General features: G+C 41.2%; 1 protein-coding gene across 1 annotated transcript in view; it reads right to left on the bottom strand.

Annotated features, from left to right (window-relative positions):
• The window catches only part of LOC126273226 (Down syndrome cell adhesion molecule-like protein Dscam2), a 376,826-nt gene that overhangs the window by 223,511 nt on the left and 133,882 nt on the right, over nucleotides 1-19,433 (bottom strand). The window contains exons 7-8 of the mRNA XM_049976769.1: nucleotides 14,160-14,338; nucleotides 13,711-13,983 (exon numbers count right to left, since the gene is read on the bottom strand). Coding sequence (XP_049832726.1) covers nucleotides 13,711-13,983; nucleotides 14,160-14,338 — 452 coding nt within the window. The remainder of the gene's footprint in view (nucleotides 1-13,710; nucleotides 13,984-14,159; nucleotides 14,339-19,433) is intronic.

The raw sequence follows: 19,433 nt of genomic DNA, 5'->3' as shown, positions 1-19,433 counted from the left end.
CCCTTGCTTTGTCCATATGAACTGTTTTGCAAACTTTGAACAGGAAATACGTTTTCTTAAACTGATGTAGCAGAGGCATATTTTTAGTTTGCTCTTGATGAAGACTTAAGGAAGATTTTAGTTTCGAAAAAGCCATTCAGACTGTATCATTATAACAGGTTGTCTTTTTGCATTGCTAGCACCATGCCATATTCTAGGGAGTTCTTGAACAAGCTATAGCAGGAATTCTGTATTGTGTGAATTATCTTGCCAATATTTCACATCTGAACATTTTCACAACCTAAGTCTGCGTCTTGCTGTCCTTGCACAGAAAGGTCTACAGCATAACTTTTCAAAATGATTACAGAACCATACCGTATGTACAGCCACTTCAGTTGCATAAAATTTTGTCAGTTGATCATGGTTTTGACTGCACTAGGGCAATAAGCTATATATGTATCTTTTTATTCTGATGAGGATTGCCCTAGTGCAGTCAAAACTGTGATCAATTGAGAAAATTTTGTGCAACCGAAGTGGCTGTGCTTATGTTTCAGTAATTAAATAGCAAATGGTTGCTGGATTACAGCCAAAAACATGTTTAAAATTTTCAAAATGAGCCTGCCTTCAACTGATGATCACTTACTCAGATTATATTCTCAGTGCAGAGGACCTTCCATCCAGCAGAGAACATGTAGAGACTACTCAGAACATGCCTATGCATAAATACATAAAAGATCTTAAACTATTCTAGGAAAAGTGTATTACTGTGTTTAATTTATTTCCTAAGCCGCCCCCAGAGCCCACCTACTGAATCATCTCTGTAAAAAGGGATGCTATCTGAATTTTTAGACGTTCATCAATCAGAATCTTGCCTTGTCATTTGCCAACTCCCCTTGCCATTGGTTTTGGCAACTTTCCCACACGGAACAGGGGTTTTTCTTTCCCATAAGCTGATGGATGGTATGGAGAGACTAATCTCATTTATGTCAAAGGCACTTACTCCAGCTAAAGAACATTCTTAATCCATTGAAAAGGAAGTGTTGGCTATCATCTTTGGTGTCCATTAATTTCACATCTTTCTGTATGGTCGCAAATTTTATCTGTCACCGACCATAAACTGCTTGCTATTTTTTGGACATAAGTAAAATTGTGAATGTATATGGCTTATTGCCTCCATCAATGGGCTCTCTATTTGACAAGTTTCCAATGCTCCATACACTATCATAATTTTTACATAGTTTATACACTGAAGAATCAAAGAAACTGGTATTCCTGCCTAATATTGTGTAGGGCCCCTGTGAGCTTGCAGAAATGGTGCAACATGATGTGGCATGCACTCAACTAATGTCTGAGTTAGTGCTGGAGGGAACAGACACCATGAATCCTGCAAGGCTGTCCATAAATCCATAAGAGTATGAGAGGGTGGAGATCTCTTCTAAACAGCACATTGCAAGGCATCCCAGATACGCTCAATAATTTTCATGTTTGGGGAGTTTGGTGGCCAGTGGAAGTGTCTAAACACAGAAGGGTGTACTTGAAGCCACTCTGTGGCCATTTTGGACATGTAGAGTATCGGATTGACCTGCTGTAATTGTCCAAATCTGTTGGACTGCACAATGGACATGAAAAATCTCCACTTCATCACTACCTTGGAGATGCTGTGTCCCATTACTCATGTGCCAACTGTAACACCACATTAAAATTCACTTAAATCTTGATAACCTGCCCTTGTAGCTGTAGTAACTGATCTAACAACTGCTCCATAACTAGTTGTCTTATACATGCATTGACATCCGCAGTGCTGTATTCTGCCTGTTTACATATCTCTGTATTTGAATACATATGTCTATAACAGTTTCTTTGGTGCTTCAGTCTAGCTGTTTTTGCATGGGAAACTGGGATAGTGTTCGCATTAGATAGCACAAAGACAGAAGTATGTCCATGAGCAGGGTTCCATTTTTGGTATTTCAAGCATTTACACTTGATGAGAGGATTGATAAGGGTTGCACTCAGTCTCATTATGCCAACTGAAGAGCTACCTAAGTGAGAAGCAGCAGCTGCAAGGCCTAGGAAGTTAACAATGGCCATGAGAGCAGTAATGTTGATCTCATGCCCCTCCACATTGCATCAAATGGGGTAGAGAATAACACAGTAGATGGTCAGTACATCAAAAAGGTCCCACAACTTTGCAAGTTAATTTTTGATATGTCCAGGATCATACAGTGCTAAGTCCCTGTCCAATTTTGATCAATTCCATGATAAAATCTACAAATTTTGTCAGTATATAGGAACATACTGGGGGCTATATCCTGAGCTAAAAGAAAAAAACCCTTAAAATGAAAACAATTTCTTTTAACAAAGAAATATGATGATGATAATGATGTTTGGTTTGTGGGGCACTCAACTGTGCCGTTATCAGCACCCATACAAATTCCCAATCTTTGCTCAGTCCAATCTCGCCACATTCAGGAATGTTGATGAGATGATGAGGACAACACAAACACCCAGTCATCTCGAAGCGGGTGAAAATCCCTGAGCCCACCGGGAACTGAACCCGGGACCCCGTGCTCGGGAAACAAGAACACGACCGCGACTGCGAGACCATGAGCTGCGGATTTAAACCATGAAATACACATACCAGGACCTGACAACAGAATTAAGTGTAAAATATGATTTGAACAAAAAAAGATAAAATACAGAAAAGTAATTAGAATGAGACTAAATTGTGAAGGCAGTAAAACACTATTAATGAACATTTACATTAGGAACAATAAGCTGTATGGAGCTCACAGACATAAAAACAATGAGCACTATCTGTTTCTGTAAAAAACTGCCCTTTTTGCAAATATATCTAAGAATAAAATTCAAATACAATTTTAAGAAAATGAGTATGCAAGGAATAGAAACAGACTTATCTGATAAGGACACATACATGAACATTAAGTGAAGTAACAAGCAGGAAGTTTTCAGTGATAAAACTACTATTTCTAACTGAGAAATGTCTTTCTCAGCAGTTTCCATTAGTTTTGTTTTCACACTTTGTTGCATTCTTAGCTTTTCTCAACCCACTTTGTCCTTTCTCTTATTTTCCTGTAAGGATTTCTTAGTTATCCTTTTATCTGCTACTTTTTCGCTGTACTTTCTATGAGCATTTCTGAAGCTGTATATTAACTGCTTTGTGATAGTTACAGATCCAACACCCCCAGCGAGCTTTACCACATCTTGAATGGTACGAATGCCTATGGGAGACTTTAGACAGAGTTTTGACTATAATGAAGCTCTCAGAGAAACATCTTTCAAGACTGGCATTGCCGCAGAGGAGGCTTCAAGCAAATTTGATAACAGGATGTATAAATGGACAAGGAAAAAAATTCCTGGATTTTTCCCAGATTTTCCAGTTAAAAATAGACTTCTCCTGGTGAAAATACACTTCTTCCCTGTTAAGTGACAGTTCACTTTTCCTCAGAACTGTAAAACTTGTCAATCCAGTGAATGGTTACAGTTTTACACACCAGCATAGAATTTTCCGGGACTTCAGAAAATGACACTCAGGGGAAAAAAACACATTCTCGAAAGATCTTTAATGTGCAGAAACATGTACGCTGCATATTTTTGTATTACGAAAGTATAAACTTGAATCCCACCAAACACAGCATTTTATTTTCCAAAGCATCGAAATCAAGATTGCGATGCGTTTTTGTAAGCCAATCATGTGATCTTGCCAGCCGATGACAGTGGATATTCAGATCATAGGACATGTGATGTACTCAGCTAATAACAACATTACTGTTACGTACTATGAACACACAAATAGGAAAAGTTAATGGTTTAAATTAATATTCATAGTGTTGCCAGAAGAAAAGCAAAGCTTTCACACATAATATTGGTCTCTAAGATTAATAAGCTTCAAGAGAAGCTAAGCTTTTACGTATAATGTTGACCTTTTTTGCATGTGTTACACTTTAAGATAAATCATACAAATGGGCCAGCAAAATTTTTAATAACGACATAAATGTCTGATCTTCTGGGCTTAAAATTATTCTAAATGGTCATCCTCAAAGAGTTGATTTTTAAATGAGAGTCAAACACACTGTGATTTATGAAATTCATGGAACATTCTCGCACATAGTTCATCTTGCATAAAAGGAAATTTACTTTCAAAGTAACACTTTTCAAACCACAATTTGCAATATTTTCCAGTGACCTGTTAGAAATAGGTTAATTTCAGCAGTTGCTAGGCATCACCATGCATGCGCAACTATGACGATGCAGGAAGCCCATATGTTCGTATGTGTAAAATATTAAAAGATCTTACATTATGTCAGAAAAGAAACAAGACATCAAAGGATACTCCATGAGCATTGCAATTTAGTGAACCATACTAAAACACATAATTTGGCTTAAAGTGTATATTTGTATGTCCAGATTCAAATACAGATTTTCTTTATTATGGCATAATGCCACACGTGCTAGAAGATGAAAACATACATTTGGAATGCAGCGAACAGTTGAAACTAGCCAATAGTGTGGACTTACTTAAACACTTTGTTTCAAATAAATTGACTGCCTCAGTGGAAAATATTAATAAAAGCCAAATTTATTTAGCAAACCGACAAAAGTAACTTCATTATTCTGCAAGGTAATTGATGCTTGACTGTCACAAAGGTGGAAATAAAATAAAATCTGAAACTAATAACATTTTTTAGCCTTCAATTTATGTGAATGTTTTTTAATTCACTTGATAGCTCCCGGCCACAGAAACACATTTTGTTTTCATATGACATGAGAACTGTAAAAAAAGAGGAACCACAAAAATTACTAAATGTAAACACGGGTCATTTGGGGACTACTTTTCAAAAATATGCTCATTTTGTGGCACACATCTTTGTCTGATACACAAAAAATGTGTGTTCGAAGAAATGTAAGACATGTTATTTGGTCTTTAAGTGTTTCAAGGTGCAGTGCCATGCCTCTTCACAGAGCATTCTTCTACTGTACATCCCTGTATTTCACTCTGCCATCAAACTGTATTCATGACAGTGGAAATTAAAGTGTCCTGTGGTGCCTCTCCTGCTCCCAGTCAGCTGGTTTGACATCCTGCCCCTCTTAAAGAAAAACTACTATTAATACCAGATGAGATTATTTGTAACTGGGAGAACAAGAACTCTTCAAAAAATTTGCACTGTTTATTGCCTATTAGCTAATAATTTGCTGTTTTGTGTCACATAAAATTAAATATAGGATATATAAAACCAGTGAAGACAAGAGACAAACAAGACAATACACATTTCTTCAATTCTTAAGTCCTAGCATTGTTTTCTCTCTAATCTTGCTAGAGCTTTACATGGTGTGCTTTCCTTTCTGCGAAAGAACCTATTACTTTATCAAAGTTTGTCAAATGTTTTCTTACATGAAAAATCAAAATGTCATAGTCTAATACTGAAAAAGCTGTTAATTCAAATAATACCCAAGATTGGTATGGTTTCTTGATCTGATTGTGTGTATTTTGTCACTGTCTACTAGATAAAAGTAAACAGACCTATCCAATATTGCAGTAATTATTAAAAACACCAAATAAATGAGACTCTTCTGCCACAAATGGTCGTTTTTATAACATGGCAGAATATAATCTACATCTACATCCGTACTCCGCAAGCCACCTGACGGTGTGTGGCGGAGGGTACCCTGAGTACCTCTATCGGTTCTCCCTTCTATTCCAGTCTCGTATTGTACGTGGAAAGAAGGACTGTCGGTATGCTTCTGTGTGGGCTCTAATCTCTCTGATTTTATCCTCATGGTCTCTTCGCGAGATATACGTAGGAGGGAGCAATATACTGCTTGACTCTTCGGTGAAGGTATGTTCTCGAAACTTCAACAAAAGCCCGTACCGAGCTACTGAGCGTCTCTCCTGCAGAGTCTTCCACTGGAGTTTATCTATCATCTCCGTAACGCTTTCGCAATTACTAAATGATCCTGTAACGAAGCGCGCTGCTCTCCGTTGGATCTTCTCTATCTCTTCTATCAACCCTACCTGGTGCGGATCCCACACTGCTGAGCAGTATTCAAGCATTGGGCGAACAAGCGTACTGTAACCTACTTCCTTTGTTGTCAGATTGCATTTCCTTAGGATTCTTCCAATGAATCTCAGTCTGGCATCTGCTTTACCGACGATCAACTTTATATGATCATTCCATTTTAAATCACTCCTAATGCGTACTCCCAGATAATTTATGGAATTAACTGCTTCCAGTTGCTGACCTGCTATTTTGTAGCTAAATGATAAGGGACCTATCTTTCTATGTATTCGCATCACATTACACTTCGCTACATTGAGATTCAATTGCCATTCCGTGCACCATGCGTCAATTCACTGCAGATCCTCCTGCATTTCAGTACAATTTTCCATTGTTGCAACCTCTCGATACACCACAGCATCATCTGCAAAAAGCCTCAGTGAACTTCCGATGTCATCCACCAGGTCATTTATGTATATTGTGAATAGCAACGGTCCTATGACACTCCCCTGCGGCACACCTGAAATCACTCTTACTTCGGAAGACTTCTCTCCATTGAGAATGACGTGCTGCGTTCTGTTATCTAGGAACTCCTCAATCCAATCACACAATTGATCTGATAGTCCGTATGCTCTTACTTTGTTCATTAAACGACTATGGGGAACTGTGTCAAACGCCTTGCGGAAGTCAAGAAACACGGCATCTACCTGTGAACCCGTGTCTAAGGCCCTCTGAGTCTCGTGGACGAATAGCGCGAGCTGGGTTTCACACGATCGTCTTTTTCGAAACCCATGCTGATTCCTACAGAGTAGATTTCTAGTCTCCAGAAAAGACATTATACTCGAACATAATACGTGTTCCAAAATTCTACAACTGATCGACGTTAGAGATATAGGTCTATAGTTCTGCACATCTGTTCGACGTCCCTTCTTGAGAACGGGGATGACCTGTGCCCTTTTCCAATCCTTTGGAACGCTTCGCTCTTCTAGAGACCTACGGTACACCGCTGCAAGAAGGGGGGCAAGTTCCTTCGCGTACTCTGTGTAAAATCGAACTGGTATCCCATCAGGACCAGCGGCCTTTCCTCTTTTGAGCGATTTTAATTGTTTCTCTATCCCTCTGTCGTCTACTTCGATATCTACCATTTTGTCAACTGTGCGACAATCTAGAGAAGGAAGCACAGTGCAGTCTTCCTCTGTGAAACAGCTTTAGAAGAAGACATTTAGTAATTCGGCCTTTAGTCTGTCATCCTCTGTTTCAGTACCATTTTGGTCACAGAGTGTCTGGACATTTTGTTTTGATCCACCTACCGCTTTGACATAGGACCAAAATTTCTTAGGATTTTCTGCCAAGTCAGTACATAGAACGTTACTTTCGAATTCATTGAAAGCCTCTCGCATAGCCCTCCTCACACTACATTTCGCTTCGCGTAATTTTTGTTTGTCTGCAAGGCTTTGGCTATGTTTATGTTTGCTGTGAAGTTCCCTTTGCTTCCGCAGCAGTTTTCTAACTCGGTTGTTGTACCACGGTGGCTCTTTTCCATCTCTTACGATCTTGCTTGGCACATACTCATCTAACGCATATTGTACCATGGTTTTGAACTTTGTCCACTGATCCTCAACACTATCTGCACTTGAGACAAAACTTTTGTGTTGAGCCGTCAGGTACTCTGTAATCTGCTTTTTGTCACTTTTGCTAAACAGAAAAATCTTCCTACCTTTTTTAATATTTCTATTTACGGCTGAAATCATCGACGCAGTAACCGCTTTATGATCGCTGATTCCCTGTTCTGCATTAACTGATTCAAATAGTTCGGGTCTGTTTGTCACCAGAAGGTCTAATATATTATCGCCACGAGTCGGTTTTCTGTTTAACTGCTCAAGGTAGTTTTCAGATAAAGCACTTAAAAATATTTCACTGGATTCTTTGTCCCTGCCACCCGTTATGAACGTTTGAGTCTCCCAGTCTATATCCGGCAAATTAAAATCTCCACCCAGAACTATAACATGATGGAGAAATCTACTCGAAATATTTTCCAAATTATTCTTCAGGTGCTGAGCCACAACAGCTGCTGAGCCCGGGGGCCTATAGAGACATCCAATTACCATGTCTGAGCCTGCTTTAACCGTGACATTCACCCAAATCATTTCACAATTCGAATCTCCGTCAATTTCCTTCGATACTATTGCACTTCTTATCGCTATAAACACGCCTCCCCCTTCACTGTCCAGCCTATCTCTGCGGTATACATTCCAATCAGAGTTTAGGATTTCATTACTGTTTACGTCTGGTTTCAGCCAACTTTCTGTTCCTAGTACTATATGGGCGTTGTGACCGTTTATTAATGAGAGCAGTTCTGGGACCTTTCTATAGACGCTTCTGCAGTTTACTATTAGCACATTAATATTGTTATTCCTTGTTGCATTTTGCCTACTCCTGCCTTGCCGCGTCTCAGGAGGCGTCTTGTCGGGCCTAGGGAGGGAATTCTCTAACCTAAAAAAACCCCATGTGCACTCCACACGTACTCCGCTACCCTCGTAGCCGCTTCCGGCGTGTAGTGCACGCCTGACCTATTCAGGGGGACCCTACATTTCTCCACCCGATAGCGGAGGTCGAGAAATTTGCACCCCAGCTCTCCGCAGAATCGTGTGAGCCTCTGGTTTAAGCCTTCCACTCGGCTCCAAACCAGAGGACCGCGATCGGTTCTCGGAACGATACTACAAATAGTTAGCTCTGATTCCACCCCGCGAGCGAGGCTTTCCACCTTCACCAACTCCGCCAACCGCCTGTACGAACTGAGGATGACCTCTGAACCCAGACGGCAAGAGTCATTGGTGCCGACATGAGCAACAATTTGCAGTCGGGTGCACCCAGTGCTCCCTATCGCCGCCGGTAGGGCCTCCTCCACATCTCGGATGAGACCCCCCGGCAAGCAGACAGAGTGAACACTGGCCTTCTTCCCCGACCTTTCCGCTATTTTCCTAAGGGGCTCCATCACCCGCCTAACGTTGGAGCTCCCAATAACTAATAAACCCCTCCCCCCGTGTGCCTGCTCGGACCTTGCTGAAGGAGCAGCCACATGTCCACTCACAGGCAGAGCGGGCGATGCCACACGGCCAGCCTCCACATTGATCCTCCGCCTCGTGCGCTGCGAACGCCGCTGAACCCGCCACTCCCCTTGGGGAGAGGGTGGCCCAACCGCGCCCGGTACCCGCGAAGATGTCTCGACAGCAGGGACAGTGGGTGAAGCATCTAACACCTGGGGTGCACCATGCGACGCACCAGACTCCCCACTGCCGCTACACTCCGAGGCAGCAGCCTGAAGACGGCTGACCGCAGCCATCAACACGCTCAGCTGTTCACGAAGAGTGGCCAGCTCCTCCTGCGTCCGTACACAGCAGCCACACATCCTAGCCATCCTAAGAAATCAATTTACTATAGAGTGTTAATCAGCTTTTAACTAGACTGCAAATTCACTAAAGGCGGTTGATTATTGACTAAACTGTGATTGCTAACCACTTCTTGTAGAAACAAGGAAAATAGCACTACCTGTCTCTGGACGGTATTGAAAACAAACACTAGCACTACGAGCACTATGGCTGACTAAAGGGACTCTCTGACTGTATTCGAAACACACACGAGATCTATGGAACACTTAATAGCACTCTACTATTAAAGCTTCCTAAAAGCAAAAACACGCAGAAGAAGAAGTGACAAGTAAGAAAAATACAGATAATACTTAAATTAAGGTAGCTCGCTGCACAGCAGACGTGAAGCAGATGGCGGTTAGGGCGACACTGACACAAAGTACCAATATCAAATGCCTATTAGGCCTACTACAAGCAAAAAGCCCTATGTTAGGAAATAGTTTCACATTTCATTCATACACTCCAGGTTCTCAAGCACGACATCGAAAAGTAGTGCTAGGAAATTTTTATATAAATTTGGATCTGTCATACTCTTCCATAATTTGTGTTATGACCCTGTTTCTTCTCCTTTCTCATTCTAACAAACAATCTTGTCACCACTAATTCTGTAATTATTCTTGCCAGTGTCAACGTTTATTCTCCATTTATCTTTACTAATGCTGCCACAATCATGGATTTACTTACCCCTCATATATTCTCCGGTTAGGTGTTAGTATGTTTTCGTACAATGTGTTTTCGGTGCTACTCCCAGAACAGAACTTAAGCAGCTACCAGCTGAGCACTGTACAACTGACCCTTACAAGTGTAGTGGTTTAGCCAAAACTTTTCTGTCAAAATTTCATTTCCTTGGATACACTGAGAAGATAATACATAATCTTCCTTACCTGTTGTTCCTGTTAGTCATATATTTCCACTCTGAGAGTCTAAACCTATAGATGTTGCTAGTAATTATAACAACACTGATCATTTGCAAATCTAGTCAACCGCATAAATAGAGAGCGACTGGCATTCACCTGTTCAGCTTTATTCTGCTCAGCTTGTATAGCAGGAAAGTTTATTTATAGATGCGATGGGGATTCACCTGGCAGAGACATCATGTACACTATGCACACAGTCAAAACACATCTTATAATTCATTCAGGAATGAACTTAGAATGTTTTGAAAAATGTTCAGAAACCAGCAAGGTGTATTTCAAAATCATATGAATAATCTGAATATAGTAGAGGGAAACATTCCACGTGGGAAAAACATATCTAAAAACAAAGATGATGTGACTTACCATACAAAAGTGCTGGCAGGTCGATACACACACAAACAAACACAAACATACACACAAAATTCTAGCTTTCGCAACCAACAGTTGCTTCTTCAGGAAAGAGGGAAGGAGAGGGAAACACGAAAGGATGTGGGTATTAAGGGAGAGGGTAAGGAATCATTCCAATCCTGGGAGCGGAAAGACTTACCTTAGGGGGAAAAAAGGACAGGTGTACACTCGCACACACACACACTCGCACACACACACACACATACACACACACACATATCCATCCGCACATACACAGACACAAGTAGACATTTGTAAGGGCAAAGGGCTTGGGCAGACATGTCAGTTGAGGTGGAAGTACAGCGGCAAAGAAGTTGTTGAAAGACAAGTGAGGTATGAGCGGCGGCAACTTGAAATTAGTGGAGGTTGAGGCCTGGTGGATATCAAGAAGAGAGGATATACTGAAGGGCAAGTTCCCATCTCTGGAGTTCTGACAGGTTGGTGTTAGTGGGAAGTATCCAGATAACTCGGACGGTGTAACACTGCCAAGATGCGCTGGCCGTGCACCAAGGCATGTTTAGCCACAGGGTGATCCTCATTACCAACAAACACTGTCTGCCTAGGTCCATTCATGCGAATGGACAGTTTGTTGCTGGTCATTCCCACATAGAAAGCTTCACAGTGTAGGCAGGTCAGTTGGTAAATCACGTGGGTGCTTTCACACGTGGCTCTGCCTTTGATCGTGTACACCTTCTGAGTTACAGGACTCGAGTAGGTGGTGATGGGAGGGTGCATGGGACAGGTTTTACACCAGGGGCAGTTACAAGCGAAGGAGCCAGAGGGTATGGAAGGTGGTTTGGGGATTTCATAGGGATGAACTAAGAGCTTACGAAGGTTAGGTGGATGGTGGAAAGACACTCTTGGTGGAGTGGGGAGGATTTCATGAAGGATGAATCTCATTTCAGGGCAGGATTTGAGGAAGTCATATCCCTGCTGGAGAGCCACATTCAGAGTCTGATCCAATCCCGGAAAGTATCCTGTCACAAGTGGGGCACTTCTGTGGGAGGTTCTGGGTTTGAGGGGATGAGGAAGTGGCTCTGGTTATTTGCTTCTGTACCAGGTCGGGAGGATAGTTGCGGGATGTGCAAGCTTTTTTCAGGTTGTTGGTGTAATGGTTCAAGGATTCTGGACTGGAGCAGATTTGTTTGCCACGATTACCTAGGCTGTAGGGAAGGGGCCGTGGAATGGGTGGCAGCTGTCATAATGGAGGTACTGTTGCTTGTTGGTGGGTTTGATGGGGACGGACGTGTGAAGCTGGCCATTGGACAGATGGAGGTCAACGTCAAGGAAAGTGGCATGGGTTTTGGAGTAGGACCAGGTGAATCACTTCCAAACCATAACCAAAAATTTTTTTCTGCTTTCAACACTACCGCTACTATAAAATCAACCGTTTCTAGTTCACTAACAGTTTCTTTCACCTATTAAACAACCATTTCGGCTAGTTCTAATAACTTTTGCTTTATTTCCATTTCCGCTTTTCCCACGTCACTGATCCTTTCTAGCCGCTTCCCACAGGTTTTAACGTAATTATTTCTTCGTCAGACAATTGTTATCCTCATTTTCTTAATCTGCCACCACAAACCCACTCCTTTTAGTACATTTACACGTAGTTTTTTCGAAATTTTCACTAATTTCTCCATCCTTTAACATGTTTTGGCGGTAACACAACCACCTAACCTTTATGCATATCGTTGTCTACCAACCCAAGTTCACCACAGCATCAACATAACCAGTTTTAACCAACATTTTTTCGACTTTTTTCACACCAGATCTCCAGTTGCTTTCTAGTTCACCTTTATCTCTCCCCATATATTTTTATTTTCATTTTCATTTCAACCTCATGTTCCACCTTCTAATACCATGTCACCCTCACAACACCCACACAACGACACTATTAAGTTTTATTTACATTCCCTCTGCAAACATGCCCTCACCCTAGCCAGATTATGCTCTCATATTTTATTTTCTCAGGCTTGTCTGACATTTGGTATTACCCCCAAAGGCCTCACACTTAAAGTTCCCATCTCTGGCTGCAACCCTTCTTTCCATCAGTCCCTATACCAGTTCCAAACTGAAAATCCATTGCCCTCACCCACTTAATCCTTCACCTACACATCAACTCAGCCAATGAACACACCCGTCAACTCCTATCCTTAATAAAAGTCCTCAATCTTTCCTCTCTCACATCCACACTGGCTGTTCAGAGCATCCTCCTACTGGCCAACCGCAAATTAGAACAGCATGCCACCCTCCACCTCCATCACATCACAAACTCTCAAAACCATGGTACAACAACAAACCACAGTAGCATGGCCAGGCTGGAGCTGATGATGAAAGGTGAGCATAGAACTGCAGAAGGCAAGTGAATACCTCTGACCAAAATCAAATCAGGTACCATGGTCTTTCCAAGGTTATTAGGCAAGACACAAAAAATCCCCAAGTTACATCTGGTTTCCCAGAACAAAAAAATTCCCAGGGATTTCCCTGTTTTCCACAATGCTGGGCACCCTGATGCTGAATGATCCATCAGTGCCAGTATGCAGAGCTTGTTAATAGGCAGTGTCTCTCAGATTCCACATCAGGTTATGAAAGTTAAAGCAATGATATATTTATAGAATTAGGGTATATAGGTTCAGGTACAAACAATTCAGCAATAACAAGAAAATGGAAATAACTAGGGTTGATTATTTATATGTGCTGTCTCTTTGTAAATAATCAGAAAATAATACTCTCATAGAGAAATAGCAGAAAGGAGCAAATGGATAAAGTACAGAAAGAAAGGGAAGGTAAAACGATTAATGGTGGGTGTGTAGAAAAGTGAGTACAGAGATCCATTGGAGAAATATGGGACATGTTGCAATGGAAAATTACATCAGTATAGTGAGCATGGGATTCAGGGAGGAGTAAAGAAGAAACTATTAAATGCATTTGTTCACTGACAGCCCAGTAGAAACTCAGATTTACCTCCAAGCTGAAGTTCTGCTGTTGCTTGAGCCATCTCCCATTCATTGCTCACAAAACACTGATACATCCCATGGTCTTCCTTCTGCAGTGGCTTAACAGATAATTTCTCAGGTGATGAAGTTATCTCAAACCTTGAGTCAGGCACAATAGGTTTCCCATTCCTATACCAAGAAACTCTTGTTATGGGATATCCACCAGGAATGCACATGAATGATGCTTCCTTTCCTACATCCACAACTTGTGACTGTGGCTGCACATGTGCTGAGAGAGGAGCTGGAAAGAAAAAAAAAATGTTAACAACAAATCAACATCAACATTACCCTGCTGTTACATAATAAGTCAAATATGCCTGCATCTTAATTTTTGTTTTAAATGACAGCACATAAGTAGTTCAGTTTGAAATAATTCTTATACATGTGATTCAAATACTTTTCCACTTTTAATATTACCTGTCACTGTAAGTGTTACTTGTACAGTTTCTTCACCTGCTGAGTTGTTTACCCAACATAAATATTTTCCCTGGTCCTCAAGACGTATTTTGCTGATTCGCATTAAACCTGCAGCTAGCACACTCACACGATCACCAACAGCCATAGGTTGTAGCTGATCATTATCTTCTCTAAACCACCTGTTAACAGACATCAAATACCACTTCAAAACACAGTCACAGCTGTTAAGCATTACATGTCTGCATTTCATTTTAATTCTGTACATCTAAATAAATGAAAGAATCTTCACCAATACCAAATATTTTAAAAGAGAAAAAACTAGTTCTCAGTCTAATTGCTGTCATTGATCATTAAGAAAGAGTGGACATTTGTCTGCATGACAAACAATGGAAGGTAATAAGATAATAGCATCAAGCCAGTTGTTTTCATTTATCAGTTTTTATTAACTTCTTTTCAACTAATTTCAGAAGTTGCATGATACACCATGGATTGGGAAAATAGTAGTAAAAGCTTTTAACTCCTCTCTAATTGAGTCCAGAAGTTTCATGATACACAGTGAGAAGAGAAATTAATGACCAAAGTATATGTATTTTGGAGCTGCAATACACACACACACACACACACACACACACACACACACACACACACACACACACACATATCCATCCGCACATATTCAGACGTCTGCTTGTGTCTGTATATGTGCGGATGGATATATATGTGTGTGTGCACGAGTGTATACCTGCTCTTTTTTCCCCCTAAGGTAAGTCTTTCCGCTCCCGGGATGGGGATGACTCCTTACCCTCTCCCTTAAAAACCACATCTTTTCATCTTTCCCTCTCCTTCCCTCTTTCCTGATGAAGCAACTGTGGATTGTGAAAGCTTGAATTTTGTGTATGTGTTTGTGTTTGTTTGTGTGTCTATCAACATACCAACGCCTTCGTTTGGTAAGTTACATCATCTTTGTATTTAGATATAGTTTTCCCACGTGGAATGTTTCCCTCTAGATGATGGCAGGACAAGTCTGCCACATACAGTGTCAGGATGCTGTACAGTGTCAGGATGCTGTGAGGGAGGAAGGGAGAGGGGAGGGGAAATGGGGAGGGGAAAAGAAGAGGAGCAGAGAAGGGCAAAACGATTCTTAGGTGCATTGGCTGAGAGTGGCACACAATGTGGGTGAGGGATGTGATTTGGGAGGAGGTGATAAGACAGAAGGGATAGGAGAATGTGGGAACAGCAGGCTGCTGTAGGTTGAAGCAGCTAGGGTGATTCTGGAAGGCGAGAATGTGTCCTTAGGATAATTCCAGCCTATGCAATTCAGAGAAGCTGGTGATAAAGGGAAGAATCCAGATGGCTTGGGTTGTGAAGTGGCCATCAAAATCAAGCATGTTATGTTCAACTGCATGTTGTATCACAGGGTGGTCCCTTTCCTCTTGGCCACAATATGGCAGTTGCCTCCAGCCCTACACCAAAATTTAACCATTTTTGACAAGTCAAAGACCTACTCTCCTTCTCCCCGATCCCTGCAATGGAAACACTTCTCCTGGTACCTGCAATGGAAACACTTCTTTGCCACCAATCTCTCCAACACAAGCCAACCCAACCCCAACACTGAGCTCTGGCTCTCCCAGTTTATAGTACCATCCAACTGTGATCCTCCTACCTAACCAATCCCTTGTCACCTTCCATGAATTCCTTACCTCAAATCTGGCCTCAGTATCCTTCTCCAGGTCTCTTCCTAAGGACATAAATATTTCAGCAGAAGTAAGAACAGCCATACACAGCCTCAAAACAGATACTATTTGGTGGAAGACCTCTGCCAATTACCGTATTTATGCGAATCTAGTATACACTAATTTTTTACCATACAAAGTCCTCAAAATTGGGATGCACATAAGATTCGATGGCACATTAGATTCGAGTACAAATTTGAATTGTTTACAGGTATTTCTTACCATGTGTAATCTGAAGTAGCAAAACATTTATTAAACTGTAGCAAGGAAATGTAGGTACAGTATCTATGAATTAAAGAAAGGAAGACATAAATCAGGTAAGAGGCTACTGAGTTAAAAAAAGCTGTTATGTTTCCAGTTCTGAATTCTGTTTACAGGCATCAGGACAAAATCCATTACTGTGATGAGAGAAGGTACTGTCTCATACATTACAATGCACTGTTGTACTTCTTAACCTCGTTTCGTTATTGTTGGCTACTGCAATACTTTGCATTGTGTTTGCATTAGGTAGTCGTGAAATGGAAGGCAAGCAGAGAAGAATATTGTATGTAGCTACTTTCATGTGTAAAGTAATATCTTTATGCTAAAAAATATGGTAACAGATGGGCAGGAAGAGTGCTTAATGTAGCTGAGATTAACATTTGATTACAGAAGAAACAGAAATGGGATTATTTGTAACTACCACTACTAGAAAGCAATTCACTGGACCTCACAAAGGAAGTCATCCTGATGTTGAAGTAAATGTTTTGGAATTCGTCTGAGAAAGGAGAAAGAATGGGCAATCTGCGATTATTGACACCATAATTAAAAAAAAAAAAAAAAAAAGCAAAAGGGCAGTTGCAGCTCTTAATATACCGAAGCAAGAGTTTAAGGCTAGCCGGGGATGGGTTGATCACTTTATGAAACAAACGGGCTTATCTCTGTGACACTGTACAACAATATTCCAAAAGCTTCCACAGGATTTTGAGAAGAAACTTCAAGAATTTCAGCAGTATGTTATCACACTTTGGAAAGACAAGAATTTTTTGATGGGCCAAATAAGCAATGCTGATGAGACTCCAGTTTGGTTTGATATGCCATGTAATTACACGGTTGACAAGAAGGTTACAAAAGAAGTTACCATCAAAACATCTGGGTGTGAAAAACAGTGTGCAACATAATGCTGGCAATCACAGCAGATGAGAACAAACTTCCTCCTTTTTTAATCTTCAAATGAAAAACAAACCACAAGACTCCATAAAATGAAAAGCTATTCCCTGATGATGCCATCAAGAGAAGGGATGGATGACTGAAACTTTTATGCTTGACTGGTTCCAAAACATGTAGGAACTCCATCCTGATGGGCTTTCCAATTAACCATCAATGATTTGTCTTGATGCATTTCATGGTCATCTCACTAACAATGTAAAAAAGAAGATCCACTGCCTACCCAGTAACCTGGTTATTCCTGGAGGAATGACTTCTGCATTATAATCCCTGGGCATTAGTATAAATAAATCTTGTTACGTTTAGGAACAGTACAAAAAATGGTTATGCGAACCAAATTGTGACCTGAGTCTGACAGGAAAAATTAAACGTGCTGCACCCTACATTATTGAGCACTGGGTTTCAGCTGCCTGGAAATACATCAAAGCACCAATGATCGTAAAATCATTCAAGAAATGCAGGATGTCAGTGAAGATGATGTGTTCCGCAACAACATCGAGGATGGCAGGGAAGGAGTAAATGAATCTATTTCTGATGTAGACTCTTCCAAGGTTTCCAGTAATGACGATATTAGTGAATAATGATGAGTAACAGCCAAAATTTACAGTATTTTTCTTCGTATGTCATGTAGTTAACCAAGTTAGGCGTTCTTTTTTACCAATGAAAATGTCACTTATTACCATAATGAGAAACTTAAAAATAAATTATTGTTGCTTTTCATAGTTTATGTATACATTCATTATTGTTTGAAATAAAGTTAGCATTGTAAAATAAATTTCAACAATACAAAATACTCTACCAGCCCTGTGGCAAAATTCCTTTTTCTTATTAATTTAATTTTTAAAACTGGGGTGCACATCACATCCGGTGGTGCATCAGATTCATATAAATACAGTATCTGACTCGTACACCTACAGATTCTGCCATAGTGATTCCATCCCAGAAGTCCAACATAACCCAAAAGCACCACTTAAAGCCCTAAGCCTTTCCCACAACCACTTCCCAGAATCCATTTCCCTCCTCTCTTGTAACACCCCACACAATCATCTTCTCCTTGCTTCCCAAAATCCATAAACCCAACAATCCTCCATGCACCACTGTAGGTGGTTACTGGTTATTGTGCTCCCACTGAAAGAATTTTGGCCTTCACTGACTAACCTCTCCAAACAACTGCCCAAAATCTAGCCTCCCACATCAAAGATACTAACCACTTCCTTCACCAAAACCCCACCGTCACCATCTGTTTACCTCCTGGATCCGTACTCATCACTGTTGATGCCACTTCCCTTGACACCAACATCCCTCATGCCATGGCTGCTACTGAACACTACCTCTCAAAACATTATTCAGACTCCAAACCCACTACCTCATTCCTCGTACACCTTACTAACTTCATCCTAACACACAACTACTTCTTATTTGAAGAGCAGGTACACAAACAAGTCTGCAGCACATCAATGAACACCCAAACAGCAGCCTCCTGTGCCAACATGTTTATTGGCCATCCATATAGAACCTTCCCAGACTCCCAAAACCACAAACCCATGGTCCACTGATAATATCTTCATGATCTGGAATCCACATCCTTAAAACATTCTCTGCCATTCACTTCACCTGGTCATCCTCAATACAGTGTGCCACCTTCCTGGATGTCGACCTTCTCCTCACTGATGACTCTATTCACACTTCTGTCCACATGAAATCCACCAACAGTACCTGCATTTCATCAGGTGCCATCTCTTCCACACCAAAAAATCCCTCCCTTGCAGCCTGGCCACCCAGGGACGGCAAATCTGCAGTGACAAGAACTTCCTTGCCCAGTATGCTGAAGATCTCAAAAATGCCTTCACAGAGAGGCGCTATCTCCTAAACCTGATCCAGAAACAGATTTCCCCTGCCATATTCCCAAACACCCCCCAGTCCTCCCACCAACCCAGGAACCAGCTGCAAAGGAGTGCCCCATTCATAGTACCGCCTGCGAATGGAACAACTGAACCGCATTCTTCGTCAGGTCCTTGATTATCTATCATAGTACTCTGAAATGAGGTACATCGTATCCAAGATCCATCCCAGCCCTCCTAAAGTGGTGATCCATTCTCCATCTGACCTCCACAACATACTAGTCCATCCCTATGCCACTCCCAGTTCCACCTGTATCCACAGGGATCTTATCCCTCTGAAAGATCCAGTTGGAAGACCCATCCAATCCACCCACCAGCACTGCCTATTCCAGTCATGTTGCAGACTTATCCTTTCCCATCAGAGGCAAGGCCATCTGTAAAAGCAACCACATCATACATCAGGTTTGCTGCAATCATTGCTCAGTTTGTTATAT

The sequence above is a fragment of the Schistocerca gregaria genome, chromosome 5 (genome assembly GCF_023897955.1).
Source record: "Schistocerca gregaria isolate iqSchGreg1 chromosome 5, iqSchGreg1.2, whole genome shotgun sequence".
Lineage (NCBI taxonomy): Eukaryota > Metazoa > Arthropoda > Insecta > Orthoptera > Acrididae > Schistocerca > Schistocerca gregaria.
This window is presented reverse-complemented; position numbering and strand designations above follow the sequence as displayed.